Source organism: Mus pahari, chromosome 3 (assembly GCF_900095145.1).
Source record: "Mus pahari chromosome 3, PAHARI_EIJ_v1.1, whole genome shotgun sequence".
Classification (NCBI taxonomy): Eukaryota; Metazoa; Chordata; class Mammalia; order Rodentia; family Muridae; genus Mus; species Mus pahari.
Window position 1 is genome coordinate 140,993,446 of NC_034592.1, and position 14,351 is coordinate 141,007,796.

Below are 14,351 nucleotides of genomic sequence, written 5' to 3' on the forward strand. Positions count from 1 at the left end.
TGTGTGTGTGTGTGTGTGTGTGTGTGTGTGTGTGTGTGTGTGTGTGTGTGTGTGTAAGCCACATGAGTTATAGAACTCAGGATTTAGGACCAGACTTAGGCCATTAGACCAGACGCAGACACACACACACACACACACACACACACACACACGGAAGGTCTATATTTTCACACAGGAGAACATCATGGGTCTAATCCACCAAGTGGGTGCAGGGTCCTTCCTTTAATTCCATGCAGCTTCCTGTGGCTTTAAGGGCTTCCAAGACTAAGGACTGTGCCCATGTGTCCCTTGCTCCCTGGTTGCCTTCTATGCTCTCAGAACAGAAAGTATGAGCCTAGAAGCCCAGTGATCATGAAATCTAGTAGTCCCTGGGCACTGTCCCTGGAAGGACATTCAGCATCTACCTGGATGTCTCCAGGAGAAGCTACATCACTACCTCAGCAAGGAAACCTTCTGTGTTTACAGTCACTAATGCACTTGACTGTGTCTTCCCCTGAGCCAACAAACTCTCCTTTGCCCCACTGTGTGCAGAATCTGGATCTTTATTCCATGCGGATACTTCCCACTTGGAACCCTCCTTCTGGCTCTCTGCCCTGTCCTTTGTGCCTGTGGACATAGCATGAGGAAATCGGGTTCTGCTGTTGGGCAAGACCACATGATTTCTTCCTGCTGTTAAAAAAAAACAAACAAAAAACAAAAAACAAACAAACAAAAAAACCTCAGAATGCTTCCACCCCAGGGTATCAGAGCCTGCCCCCCTCAGCAGGAAAAGGCAAAGGAAGGCTCTGAGCCACACTGGGGGCAGGGAGAGGGGTCTGTCTGTGATCATTCAGCCCCGAAATGGCGCTCATGATAACTGCTTTTCAGGCCATTAATTCAAGGGCTCCGGGTCCCCCTCCCCCATGTCACTGCCTGCTCCGGGAGATAAGCCCAGTTCTATTTAACCCTACCTCTTCCCCCAAAGTGGCTTCCATCTCTGCCAGGCAGGCATTTAACTCCCTGGATACAGAAAGGCTTCAGTGACGACTGCTGGTGCTCATGCATCAGGAAAACAGATATGTCTTATCTGGACCCCAGAATCCTGATCCATAGTCCCTGAATCCCAGGGGTCCTGGGGGTCCCCATCTACACTCTGTCGGGAAGCCCCAGCTCCCCCAAGGCAGTAGGACCCCATGGTGACCCTAGAAGGAGATGCCCACTCCCAGACTGGGCAGCTCCACTCCAGCTCTCTCCCTTTAGTTCTCCCTCCCCATTTCTTAGCCAGAGGGAAAAGCTGAGGCATCTTTGCCTCTTCCCCTATTCTGTGTTCTGCTGGCTCTGCCTGGCAGTCTCTTTCTCTTCTTGTTTCTTTTTGTCTTTCTGCTCCCTCTCCTTTGTTCTCCACTCTTCACAATCAGTGATCAAGTAAGGATGTTCCTGAGTGTTGTTCTCAGTGTGAATGAATCATGTGCGTTCCTGTCCTCATGTCTGGGAGCCTACTGGTGTATGATTCTCCATGTATGTTTCTATCCTTGTGTTGATGTGTGTCTGACCTTGTTTGTCTGTCTGTGAAAAGGAATTCTTCATGTCTGGTTTCTTTGTACCGTGGCCAGTCTCAGTACGAATCTTGCATTGTCTGTGTGCTGGGCTGTCTTTGGTCTCTATATAGTTCTGTCAATCTGTATGAATCTCCCAATGTACTTGAAGCTATAGATTGGTCCCCATTTCTCCGTGTCTCTGCCCCTTGGTTTGTCTGTGTGTGTGTGTGTGTGTGTGTGTGTGTGTGTGTGTGTGTGTGTGTGAAAGCATGTATGTGTATATGCTATATTTCTACTAAGGGTCATAGAGTTGGTTTCACCAAAGCACAGCCTAACTCATCTTCAACTAGTTTAATGTTTTGGCCTCCTGAGGCCACCTCCCAGGTCTCACATCCTTGGTCCTCTCTGACCATCATCCCCCTATCTCCAAGTCAAATCAGCACTGGAAGGGGCAGGGACAGAAATAGGTTGGGCTAAGACAAAAAGTATCCTAGTCCTATTGGCTCAGCCCCTCAGACCCAGCCACTTGCTTCTTGTTTACACATCTGTCCCTCACACAAACAATGACAAGTAGCAGTTGGGTATGGTAACCATTATACCATGGCTGCCACATATTAGGTACAAAACACAGATTAAGCGGTTTGCACACACAAGTCTTTTGGATTCTTTGCCTAATTTCGTGAAGCTGCTCTCACGGGGTAGGGGTGAAGAAGCGAAGGTAAGAGAAATTGGGGACAGAGTCCAGCACCCAGAGCTGGGATATGTTCACAGTGAAGCTGCAAGCAGGATTATTCTGCTGTTTGGGATCTGGCCACAGCCACTTCCAGCTTGGGAAAAGGCATTTCTTGTAAACAGCAGGAGAAGGGGCTCCTTCCCCAATAGCTGACAGCTCATTTTAACCAGAGGAACTGAGATCTGATTTTGGATTTCATCTCCCTGGGCAGTGAGAGATCAAAAACCAAACAACAGCCTGGGAGAAGGGGTGGGGTTTCCATAGAGGAAGGTAGGTAGGGGGGGAGCATCTAACTTCCTGGGCTCTAACCTGGCTTTCTCTCAGGTTCTGGCTGACATTGAGCAGGACACCTCATTGCATTGCAGGCTTGTGGGTTTGCTTATCTGTAAAATTAGGAATAAAAAGAGGCCCAGTCAGGATATTTGAAGATGGAAGACAGGATAAATCAAGTGATCTCTCAGAACTGGGTCTCCCAGAGCCAAGAATTGGAGGTAAGGAGTGCAGGAGGCGGCTACACTTGCTCTGGTAATTCCAACAGAATAGCCACGCACAGTTAGGGTGGTAAAAAGTGGATACATAAATGGCCCATTTCTCACTGATGAGAGGACCCTACATCCCGTCCTGCTTCCTATAACAAAAGCACTGTAAGGCAAAGGAAGGAGAAGTTTATGTACTTAGGACCTTCTTGTCAAAGAAGGCATCCAAGGCCATCTTAAGGTGTGGAGGGGTACCAGGTCTCTCTTATACGTATGTCAGGTGGGCAAAGGAATTCCTCCAGGAAAGGAGGGCAGTGAAGGGGATGGAAACCCTTGTCTGGAGGAAGCTCTGGGGTGGAGATTCTCTTCTGTCCAAAGCCTCTTGGGAAGGTGAGGTGCCTGTGTTTACTGCCTTTGCTTCTATCAAGGGCCTGAGGGTGACATGCTGGGGAGAAGGGTTTTGGTCATGGTTTAGCAGGAGGTGGGGGTTTTGCAGTGGGCATGTGAAGGAAGGGATGATGGCGAGTGATGAAGACCACTCTGTTGTAGGAAGCTCCCCTACCTGGGATAGAGACCTCTTCCAGAGACTGAGTGCTTGAGGTGAAGGGGGAGGGACTAAGGGTAGCCCATCTTGTCCTGGCAGCTCCTACTCGCTGGTCAAAGCCCTCAGGCCGCCCTACTTGTGCACTGACCTGAGCTAATCTAAAAATACCGCAGGGGAGGTAGGGACTGGGGTTCCCAGTGAGACAGAGTCTCCTGAGGGGAGAAAAGGAGCGGGAGTCGTTTTCATTTCTGTCAGCTTTCTTAGGCCCAGTGACGACGATGCTTTTCCTTCATCTAGGCTGGGACTGCTGCTGGTCCCATCTCGTGGTTTGCTGCTTAGGAGTTTGAGAGAGAACCCAGTTGGAGACGTAGACAGGGACCCACCGAAAGCAGCCGCAGCTGACCCATACCTCACGGAGACTACAAAGGGGCGCACGCCAGCACGTACTCAGGCAACTCCATTCAGAAGCTCCAGTTCGGCGATGAAACTGGCTGCGCAGCAAACCACACACGGAATACGCACGCACGGTTACCAAAGCTCCCGCTCAGAGTTCACACAGCGCCAACCCACAGCTGTATCTAATGCGATGTCTTTGTCTCTGGATCTCTTTCGTCTTCGTGCCCGCGCGCACTCGCACGACACTCAACAGAAACATCCAAGCTCTCGCAGTTGCGGGGGCGGGGCGGGGGGCGGCGATCCCAGCCTGGCCGAGCGCACCGGTGTTTCTGAGCTCCGGTCCGCAAGGCTGTCAGCTCGCCTTTCGTCTATCCTGACCTTCTCAGATAAGCATTTGCTTGCCGAGGGGGCGAGGGGGCGTCCTCAGAATCCCTCAGAGAGAGAGAGAGAGAGAGAGAGAGAGAGAGAGAGAGAGAGAGAGAGAGACCTAAAAGCTGGTCTTTCCCCTCCACTCTGCGCGCATCTCGAGAGCAGTTGATGGTGAGGCACCAGCTCTTACCACGGCATCCCTGGACGGCAGAAACAGCTCAGATGGCTCAACCTAGGGCTGACCTTCTTCAGAAGTAATCCAAGACAGTCACTTCTGTCATCAGGATGGATTTGCAGAACAAGTGATGGATGGCAGAGACACAAACAGACGACCGACCGGCCGGCCTAGCTCAACTAGAGACTCTCACCAGCCTGTCCTGTTGGTCATCCGGAAGGTTAGCCAGAGGATCCGGGGCCCGCACAGCTCCGGGACTCTGGAAGATAGTTCCGAGGGTGGGGACCTTCGAGAACCAGCCCACACCGAACTCCTCCCTCCTCGTGGTGGCAGCAAGGTGGGACGGGCCAGGACGTCTGTTTAGCACCTCCTCCAGAAATGCAGCACTTGGGGGGCCCCCACCCCTTCGCGCGCTCCTTCCCACAGATCTCCCAAGGGTACACCTCTTCAAGCCTCTGTCGCACTTCCGAAACCTTCTGTGCCCCCTTTCCCTGGTCCCGACCTCCCCACCTCACGCCCCCTGGTCTGGACAGCATCTCCCACTCGCCGCCCTCCGCCCACGCACCGCCTGACTCCGAGGGGTGCGAGCGCATTGGGCTGCGCCCGCGTGGGGGCGCCGCGCCAGCCTCGCGTAGCTGTTCTGACGCTGCCGTCGCCGCCGCCCTCCGCAGCCCAGCCGGCACCCGCACCAGCTCTGCAGTGCACTTGTCGCCTCTCGGGCCGGTCCCACCAAGAGCCAGACTGTCGTGACCGGGACCAGCCTCGAACGTCAGGTGCAAGGGTCATGAGCCAGAGCGCCCTGGGGCGCGGCGCCGAGACCCAGCTGAGATAGCGGTCCTCACTGTCTTGACGCGCGCCCGCCGCGTTCCCAGACCCTTCTGTCCTTTTCTCCCGCCCCGCCGCCGCCATGGCCACCCTGCTCCGCAGCAAGCTGACCAATGTGGCCACCTCCGTGTCCAACAAGTCCCAGGCCAAGGTGAGCGGCATGTTTGCCAGGATGGGGTTTCAGGCGGCCACCGATGAGGAGGCGGTGGGCTTCGCGCACTGCGACGATCTCGACTTTGAGCATCGCCAGGGCCTGCAGATGGACATCCTGAAATCGGAAGGCGAGCCCTGCGGAGACGAGGGCGCAGAAGCTCCCGTCGAGGGAGACATTCATTATCAGCGCGGCGGCGCTCCCCTGCCACCCTCGGGCTCCAAGGACCAGGCCGTGGGAGCTGGTGGGGAGTTCGGGGGTCACGACAAGCCCAAGATCACGGCGTGGGAAGCAGGCTGGAACGTGACAAATGCCATTCAGGTGAGCGCGGGATCCCCAAATCTGCTTGCATCACCCCAACCTTACCAGGCTCTGCCTCCACACGAACCCCGCAGAGGTCTGGGTTTCAATGCCACCTTCTCCCAGGACTGGATAATTTATGTCCCCTTCTCTGACCTTCGTAGCCATAGGGATCTACGCCCCCAGGCGGTGTTCTGCTCAGATTCACTCTCTTACTGTCCCTGCTACAGGACAGCCTGGCTGAGGTTTGGGGTGGGGGCGGGGGAGGGTCACAAATCCAAAGACCCTGCAAAAGCCAGAGACATGGGGAAGGGCGGGGGTCGGGGTGGGGGAAGAATGAAGGAGAAAGAAAATCAGGATCTGGAGAGTTAGCCTTGAGCTCCAGAATGGAGTCCCAGCTGCATTTTCGGAGGACAGGGAGAATGAGCTGAGGGGAGTCTCCTCCTCCTGACACATACAGAAGTCGCGCACGCGGACAGGGTGAGACACGTACCCACAGTCCCCTTCCTCACTAACAAACAGGCATATGACGTGCATCTATTTAAAGTTCGCAGGCTTACCCTAAATGCACTTGACTATACCACAAGATATTGCAATAGCAACAATACCTTTACACATCAAGTGCCTCTGCATTAGCTTAATCTTAACTCGTGCGCGCGCGCGCGCGCACACACACACACACACACACACACACACACACAGGCGGACAGCACCCACTTGGCTGGTGCAGCTGTTTGGAGACATACAGATACAGGCGGGTACATAGGAATGTCTATGGTAGAGGGACTCCGCGATACGAAGCTGCGCAGACTAGCTCCTCTTGTCTGAAATCCCGGCTGCACCGCAGAAGCCTGAGCACCTCCTCCACAGCGGGCCAAGCAGCTCCAGAGACTGAGAACGGTCCTAGGCCTTCAAACCTACAACCTCTAATCCCTAGGCCGCCACCTATAACCTCTAATCCCAACCCCTATCCCAATCCCGTTCCCATCAGGAACATGGCACTCCTCCGCTGAAGGATTTGGAACTCACAAAACGACCCCGGAGGCTGGCAAGGGTTGGTGGGTTCCAACTTCTGGGAGGGAAGAGGCCTCGTTTCTGGGCGCTCTGGGGCTCTGTGTCTTGGCTCCCTAGCATCTCTGGAGTGTTGAATCGTTACGACAGAGAACATAGGTTTCTTAGGGATGGAAGGCGACTGTTGAGTTTTTCTGGACCATAAACTCAGCGGGATACCAAGGAGTCTGATCCCGTGGTACTTCCAGCTCCGGGTGCTGCTGAGATAGTCTTGGCAGAATGCAGGACAGGACTGGAGTCTGAAAGGCCTTTACTCTTGTGGGGTGATTCTCCTTGGGCCTTTCAAGGTTCTGTTCTGTAGCTCAGAGAAAGGTGGGGCGGTAAGCTGGAGTTTGGCAGGCCTCCGGAAATCCTATATTTCGTTAGCTTTTCTTCCCCCATGTAAATTAGAAACCCTATTGCGCAGCTTTTGGCCCTCCCCTCTCCTCGGTTTCTAGAGACCTGCTGGTTTAGGCGTCCCGCAGCGTCGGACTTGTGGGTTGGAAGGGTCTCTATTCTGATCCTCTCTGCAGATCCCACTTAATACTCTTTTTAGGGTTTCCCAACTCCAGTCTTATCCTAGGGGTTCTTATTTCCAAACCTATATCTCCACCTCCTCTCTGTTCCCCAAGACCCTGTGCCTACTACCCAAAGCGTCTGCATATTTTCTTCCTTTGTGCCCTCCTTCTTCCGTTTTCAGCCGGTTCCTCTCTATGGGATCCCAAGTCCTCTGGTTTGACCCTTAGACCGTCGTGGTTTTCTCGTTAATGAGTATCTAATTTCAGTCCACCTTAAATCCAGTGTCCAGTTCTCCAGACCTTTGCAAAGCGCCCTTCTGGGTCCACACTTCTTCTAGCCCCTGTTGTCCATCCTCTCTTTTGGTTGTATCCCCAGGAACCATCTGTGAGGATCTCTGCGTTCCCCTCTTCCCTTAGCCTCCTCCATCCTCCCCAAGCACCGGGCTTCCTTCTGACTTAACACTCAGATTCTGCATTAGGGCCCCTTTCACGGGGATTCACCCTCATTCTCTCATCCTATGGCTTAGACACAAGTCTGTCTCCATCTAGCGCCCCCTAGCGATAGTTTTGGGCTATACCCCTGGGTCCCTTTCCAAGAGGATCAGCTGAGCTCCTGGGTCTGGTTGCCTCTTTGCACCACAGGGCATGTTCGTGCTGGGCCTACCCTACGCCATCCTCCACGGCGGCTACCTGGGGTTGTTCCTCATCATCTTCGCCGCAGTGGTGTGCTGCTACACCGGCAAGATCCTCATCGCGTGCCTGTACGAGGAGAACGAAGACGGGGAGGTGGTGCGCGTGCGGGACTCGTATGTGGCCATAGCTAACGCGTGCTGTGCTCCTCGATTCCCCACACTGGGAGGCCGCGTGGTCAATGTGGCGCAGATCATCGAGCTGGTGATGACGTGTATCTTGTACGTAGTGGTGAGCGGCAACCTCATGTACAACAGTTTCCCGGGGCTGCCCGTGTCGCAGAAGTCCTGGTCCATCATAGCCACGGCGGTGCTGCTGCCCTGCGCCTTCCTGAAGAATCTCAAGGCCGTGTCCAAGTTCAGTCTGCTGTGCACGCTGGCCCACTTCGTCATCAACATCCTGGTCATCGCTTACTGTCTCTCTCGCGCGCGTGACTGGGCCTGGGAGAAGGTGAAGTTCTACATCGATGTCAAGAAGTTTCCCATCTCCATCGGCATCATCGTGTTTAGCTACACGTCGCAGATCTTCCTGCCCTCTCTCGAAGGCAACATGCAGCAGCCCAGCGAATTCCACTGCATGATGAACTGGACACACATCGCCGCCTGCGTGCTCAAGGGTCTCTTCGCGCTCGTTGCCTACCTCACCTGGGCCGACGAGACCAAGGAAGTCATCACGGATAACCTGCCCGGCTCCATCCGCGCTGTGGTCAACCTCTTCCTGGTGGCCAAGGCGCTGCTGTCCTATCCGTTGCCCTTCTTCGCGGCCGTCGAAGTGCTGGAGAAGTCTCTCTTCCAGGAAGGCAGTCGCGCCTTCTTCCCCGCCTGCTATGGAGGCGACGGTCGCCTTAAGTCCTGGGGGCTGACGCTGCGCTGCGCGCTGGTGGTCTTCACGCTGCTCATGGCCATCTACGTGCCACACTTCGCGCTGCTCATGGGCCTCACGGGCAGCCTCACAGGCGCCGGCCTCTGCTTCCTGCTGCCCAGCCTCTTCCACTTGCGCCTTCTCTGGCGCAAGCTGCTGTGGCACCAGGTCTTCTTCGATGTGGCCATCTTTGTCATCGGCGGCATCTGCAGCGTGTCCGGCTTCGTGCATTCACTCGAGGGCCTCATCGAGGCCTACCGAACCAACGCAGAGGACTAGGGGGCGGGTTCCCTGCCCCCAGCTCCCTCCCCGCTCACCCCCACTCTCCGTCATCCCCTCCCCTACCCCCACTCCTAGCCCCCTGCGCCGTCGCGCTAGGGAGGCCGAGCTTTAAACACCTCCGGTTCCTAGTTGCTGATTATTCCGGGACCGGGTGGGGGAGGGAGGGGATAGACATCCAAGGTCCACTGCGTCTGCGTTTCTGTCGTCCTTTCTATTCCACATCGCCCTGATTGGGGGGAGGGAGCGGAGCGTATTAGTGAAGGGTATTTTCCGTCCTTCCTGGATCACCCCACGACTACCACCATCACCAAATTTTGGCTCCAGTCAACGATGGGGGTGGGAAGGGAGGGAAAGTTTGCAGGCTTGGAAACTTGACCTTGAGGGTGGGGTGGGGCCATTTCACAGCCATTCAGTGCTTGGAATCTACAGCGTCCAGCCATTTCCAGCAAGAGCGCTCCCCATGCCCTGGACATTTCAACCTTGTGGCCTGAAAGGTTGACCGGGAAATCCATTTAGGGCGGGCGACTTCACTCTGGAGAAGCCGCGGCAGGGGCCCCGTTTGCCTGCCGGTTTTCAGGAACCCAAACTCATCTTGTGCAATGTATCCGGTTGTGGAACTGTATACTGTGCGTGTGGTGTGCTCGTGGTGAATAAGATGAAATGTATATCAGAAAAAAAAATCTATCTCTAATTTAGAGTGCGGTGCATAATAATTATATCCGCAAATAAAGAAGAAACAAAGGCGTCTCTGGCCTTCTGTTCACGGCTGCCCACCGCAGTGGTAAGTGGGAGGCAGGTGATGGAGGGCATCAGATCTTGACAAGGAAGACAGGGCGGAGGCAAGGAGCAACTGTGGTTAAAGGGCCCTGGGAGAAATAAGTTGGTTCGCTCTGGGATGTTAGGATGCAAGAGCTAAAGGGCCCCCCGCCTGGAGGATGCATAGCAAATGTGGTGAGTTCTTTCTGCTTCCAACCCTAAAGCGGGAGGGGGTGCAAATATACTAAACAAATGACTGTTGGGGTTAGAGCAAAATCTTAGCTTACGGTGAGGGGCCGAGTTGGGAGGGGGGCATGGATTTCAGGGAGAAAGGAAAGCCAGACAAACAAACTACCGAAAGCATAAATTCCCGGTGGGACTGCAAACTGAAAAGAATAATAAAGGAGAGGGTTGTGGATTTTCCAGGCCCCCAGTGAGCCAAAACCATTGCTTTGCAAGCACCTAATACCCGAAAGTACCCTGTCTCAAGCCCCAGCTGGGGGCGTATACAGCCCCGGGAAAGGGACTGGCCACTTACAACAAGCCCATTGGCCTTATTTTGTACCCTGAGCGGCTTGGGGATATGATTGCCTGGTTTATCCAAGGAATCGGCCCGGGACTGTCTTGGGTGTTTTTGTTTTCCTGTGCTGCCTTCAGAGGGTTCTTTCTCCCTAGGGCTGCTGGGAAAGATCGGGGTACACTTTCCCTATGGGGAGTTAAAGGGCTGCGCCGCTCTAGGGTCCCCCGCCCCCACTGTGGGAGGAGTCATCATCTAGGCACGGGCTTTTAGAGTGAATCTACTGTGGAATCGAGGTGCTATTCTCTGCAATGGGGGAGGTAGGAAAGAGGGAGAGAAGAGGGAGAAAGGCGAGGGAAGGGAAAGAGGTGTATCTATGTCTCAGAAAAACCTTGGTAAATGAGTGTGCGTGTGGGCTGGGTCTGTGATGCACCTACGACGGAGGTGAACTGGAGTCCCTGTGGTTCTACAACCACAGAACAGGAGTAGGAGGAAGAAGGCTGCCAAGCCGCTCTAAGAAGGCCATCTGAGATGCCTGTCCCCCTCCCTGCCTCCTCGCTCTCTTTCCCTTCGTCACCACTGCTGAACACTTGGGCCCCAACACAAACCAAAGAGATCTGTTTCCGGTCCTCCATGACTAACCCAGGGAGGACAGCATGACTGCCCATCCTCCCACCGTGTGTCTGTCTGCTCCTCAGTGGACCAGGAGTGCTCTCAGACCCAGAGCCTACACTGCAGCCCGAGACAAAGCAATAAAGGGTGGTATTCTGTTCCACTATGCCAGCTATGTCAGAAGGACGAATGGGATTATCATTAGCTCTGGGGGTTTTTTGCTTGCATTCCTCCAGTGGGATTTGGCTCCAATCTTTGGGATCAACTTACAGGAGCTCAGGTCCTCAAGAGCAAATCCTGATGGTGGCAGAGAGCACCCTAGAGTCAAAATGGAATGCTACACCCTAATGAGAGGGTCACTAATTATCAAATTAGGATTTAGGCTCCTGGGATAAAAGTGGGCCAGATGGGACCCGGCTCCACATTTCTTCCCTTCTCTCCAATGTGCATGAATAAAAAGCAGAAGTCCTAGCCACCCACGGGGTACTAGTCTCAGATGTCTGGGACCCAGGAGAACTTTGAATTGAGCTGAAGATGAGACTATGTATCAATACCTGCCCCCCCTGCACCTCCCTCCCGTGTGTGTGTGTGTGTGTGTGTGTGTGTGTGTGTGTGTGTGTGTGGACTCCAATAAGCTGCCCCTATCATCAGCAGAGGTATGTTGGTGTTCCAGACTTTTGCCCTTGAGGAACTATGAGGGTCAGCTACAGAGTCTACAAGTGACCCCATCTCACCTCCCCAGTGGCCAGAGCACAAGCTGCTGAGCCTAAAGGGGGGCTTCCTCCTTTATGACTTGGGTAAATGTTTTGGGGCATACCTCAGAGTTCTTACTGCTTCTTCCCCCAGCCTATCTCCACCTCCACCCCCATCCTCACCTCTGTCTTCAACCCCACCCCCATCCTCCAGTGCTTTGTGGGTATCCCCATTATCACCTTTTCAATAGTGGGCTTTTGCCAGACTGAGTTGATGCTCTGTAATGGGACACCTCGTTATATGATGCGTCCTATCTCAGAGACTGACGTGCTCCTTGCTCCAGGACCTTAGATGGATGAAGGGAGCCAAACAGGTCCAAGGGGGACTATGAAGCAGTGAAAGGGAACCAGACCTTGCTGTTGGGAGGGGGATCAGAGACAAGATTCAGAGAGGGACTTTGATGGAGACAGGAGCTTAGTCCTGGAAATGAGTGGGGTTGAGGGTGGGGCAGGCTGGAGATCCATCCAGGCATTCCAGTTAGGTTGGGTTGACCCCAGGGAGCTAGCCTTGAGCCCCCCTACCCCCACTCCAGTGTTCTTTTGTTTTTCCCCGTTAAATATTATGCAATTTCTAAAATGCAAAAACAAAATGAGAATTTTACACTCAACATGTGGATACCTATCTCCTAGACATAAAGACGCTCATTCCACGACACCATCCACCACACATCTGTCCATCCAGCAGCCCTTTGAAAGCCATGCCTTCCAAGCTCACCTATGCCCAACTGCTTCAGTCTCTGATTCTTAAGTAGGAAGGCCTTGATGTGACCTGGGGGTGAGGGACAGCAAAAGCAAATTCCATAGGTGGTTCTGTCTTTACTTCACACTTCACACTTGTAACCACCAGACTATTGTGGATGGCAGGGTTCGTTTTGCATTGCTTTTGACTTTAAAACTATTTTTAAAAGGGTTGGGGAGATGGCTCCATCAATAGAACTCCTAGTGCACAGGCGTGAGAGGACTTGAGCTCTGGTTTCTGTCACCAACTCCCTCTATCCCCCCAAGTAATGAAAACTCAGAAGTGGTACACATCTGTGATCCTACCACTTATGAGGCAGAGACAGGAATACTTCAAGTTCCAGGCTAGCATGGCCTACAGAGCAAGATTCTACCCCAAAAGCAAACAAACAAATAAAAACAAAACAAACAGAAATCAATTTTAAAGAACTATGCAACTTGCTTCTTGCATTTTTTTGACCTCCTCTTCAATGTTGCTCCTGAGGCCAGTGTTTTACTTTGGCCTCCAGCTGTATTCCCAGCTCTGGGTGTAAGGTAAAGCCTGGGAGAGGAGGAAGCTCTCCAGAGACCTGGCTTGAACATTTCTGTCAGTCAACAAGGGACTCCACAGTGATGCTGTGGGTGCCTCTGACCGCTGTGGGGTCTCAAAGGGGACAAGAGAGACCAGTTCCCCACCAGAGGCACCCAAGAAGATACTCTGCAATGCTGAGGACCCAGCTCTGTGGGGTAGGGTGAAACAAGGCAGAAACTGAGGGTGCTATAAAGGGGCGAGAGGTGCAGCCCCTGGGTTGGGGAGGGAAGCGGCGGCGAGGGTGGGCACAGGAAAGGGATTGCTAGGGCTCCACATCTCCTGCTTCAGGAATGCCAGGGAACCACTTACTGATGACGAAGCACCTGCTACAGTTATCCCCAGAGTACGGCAGTCAACCAGGCAGATGTGGTCTCTGTTACAACTGTCAATGCCACCTCTTCATCTCCTGGATGCACCCAAGTTCACTCGAAGGAAGCTGTGCATACCTAGGACTCTGATGCCGCCCAGCCCCTGAACTCCAGGCTGACCTCCCTGAAAAGCTTGCTAGGGTGTGCTGAGACACAATTTGGAGTTAGAGAGTTATCCCCAACACTGAGTCAGTTAGTGATTCCTGTCTCTGGCCCTCTGATGGAGTGGCTTTGAGGCCTGTCCCACAAGGATGCTCCAGAGGGCTCTGCTGGTTCATCAGACAAGTTTTCTTGACTCCCTCTGTCCCTGTTCCCTCCCTGCACTGCCTGGGATCACCTCCTAAACAGGGTGTGCTTGAGATGTCATCTCAGGGTTTCCTTTTGTGGAAATCTAAGACAAGACATTTATTTACAAGGCTTTTAATCAATTAATGGAGAAAATAAATAGAAAAAAAACCAGAAACAAAGAAAACCCAAGGTTTTAACCTAACACAGTAGCACCCTACTTTCCTGAGATATCTACTCAGAGGCATGGGCCAGGCTGGAAGAAGAAGGGTCAAATGACAAGTACGTCAGGGACTCCTCCCCTACCCAACCTATAAGTTCAGAGACAATAACCACCTCTATTTCCCCTCTTCCTGATGTATCATTGGGACTGCTGATGTGAGGAACACTGAGACAATGGGCTGCTGGATATATGGATGGACGGACGGATAGACAGACATATGGACAGATGGATGGTGCTGTCATGAGTGTCAGTGGTTGGATGGATGAGCAAATTGGGTAGGTAGATGAGTGAATGGAAGGAACAATGAAAAGATAGTAAATGAGCCAGTGAAATGATTAGTGTCTAGATCAGTGGATGGGAGGAAAGGAAAGGAGAGGGTAAATGTGTCCAGAGCAACTGTCCCGTTTTGTTTTATTTTGTTTTGCTCTGACATGGTCTCACTATGTAGCCCTGGCTAGCCTGGAATTCATTATACACACCAGCCTGACTTTGAACTCACAGAAATCCCCCTACTTTTGCCACCTCTGTGATAGGGTTAAAGGTGTGCACCACCACACCTGGTTTGTTTAGTATCTAGAATCTCACCTAGTCCAGACTGGCTTAAACTTGCTTGTAGCCACCTCTACCTTTAAACTCCCTATT

The 14,351-nt window shown here is 53.2% G+C and overlaps 1 protein-coding gene and 1 long non-coding RNA gene across 2 annotated transcripts in view; one reads left to right on the plus strand and one right to left on the minus strand.

Annotated features, from left to right (window-relative positions):
- Positions 1-4,546, minus strand: part of LOC115063630 — a 22,717-nt gene extending 18,171 nt beyond the window's left edge. The window contains exon 1 of the long non-coding RNA XR_003843492.1: positions 4,226-4,546. This is a non-coding gene — a long non-coding RNA (uncharacterized LOC115063630). The remainder of the gene's footprint in view (positions 1-4,225) is intronic.
- Positions 4,547-4,627: 81 nt separating this feature from the next.
- Slc32a1 (solute carrier family 32 member 1) lies at positions 4,628-9,632 on the plus strand. Its single transcript, XM_021193131.2, has 2 exons — positions 4,628-5,507; positions 7,697-9,632. The coding sequence occupies exons 1-2, from the start codon at positions 5,118-5,120 to the stop codon at positions 8,882-8,884; spliced, it is 1,578 nt and encodes a 525-aa protein (XP_021048790.1). The 5' UTR covers positions 4,628-5,117; the 3' UTR covers positions 8,885-9,632.
- The last annotated feature ends 4,719 nt before the right edge of the window (positions 9,633-14,351 follow it).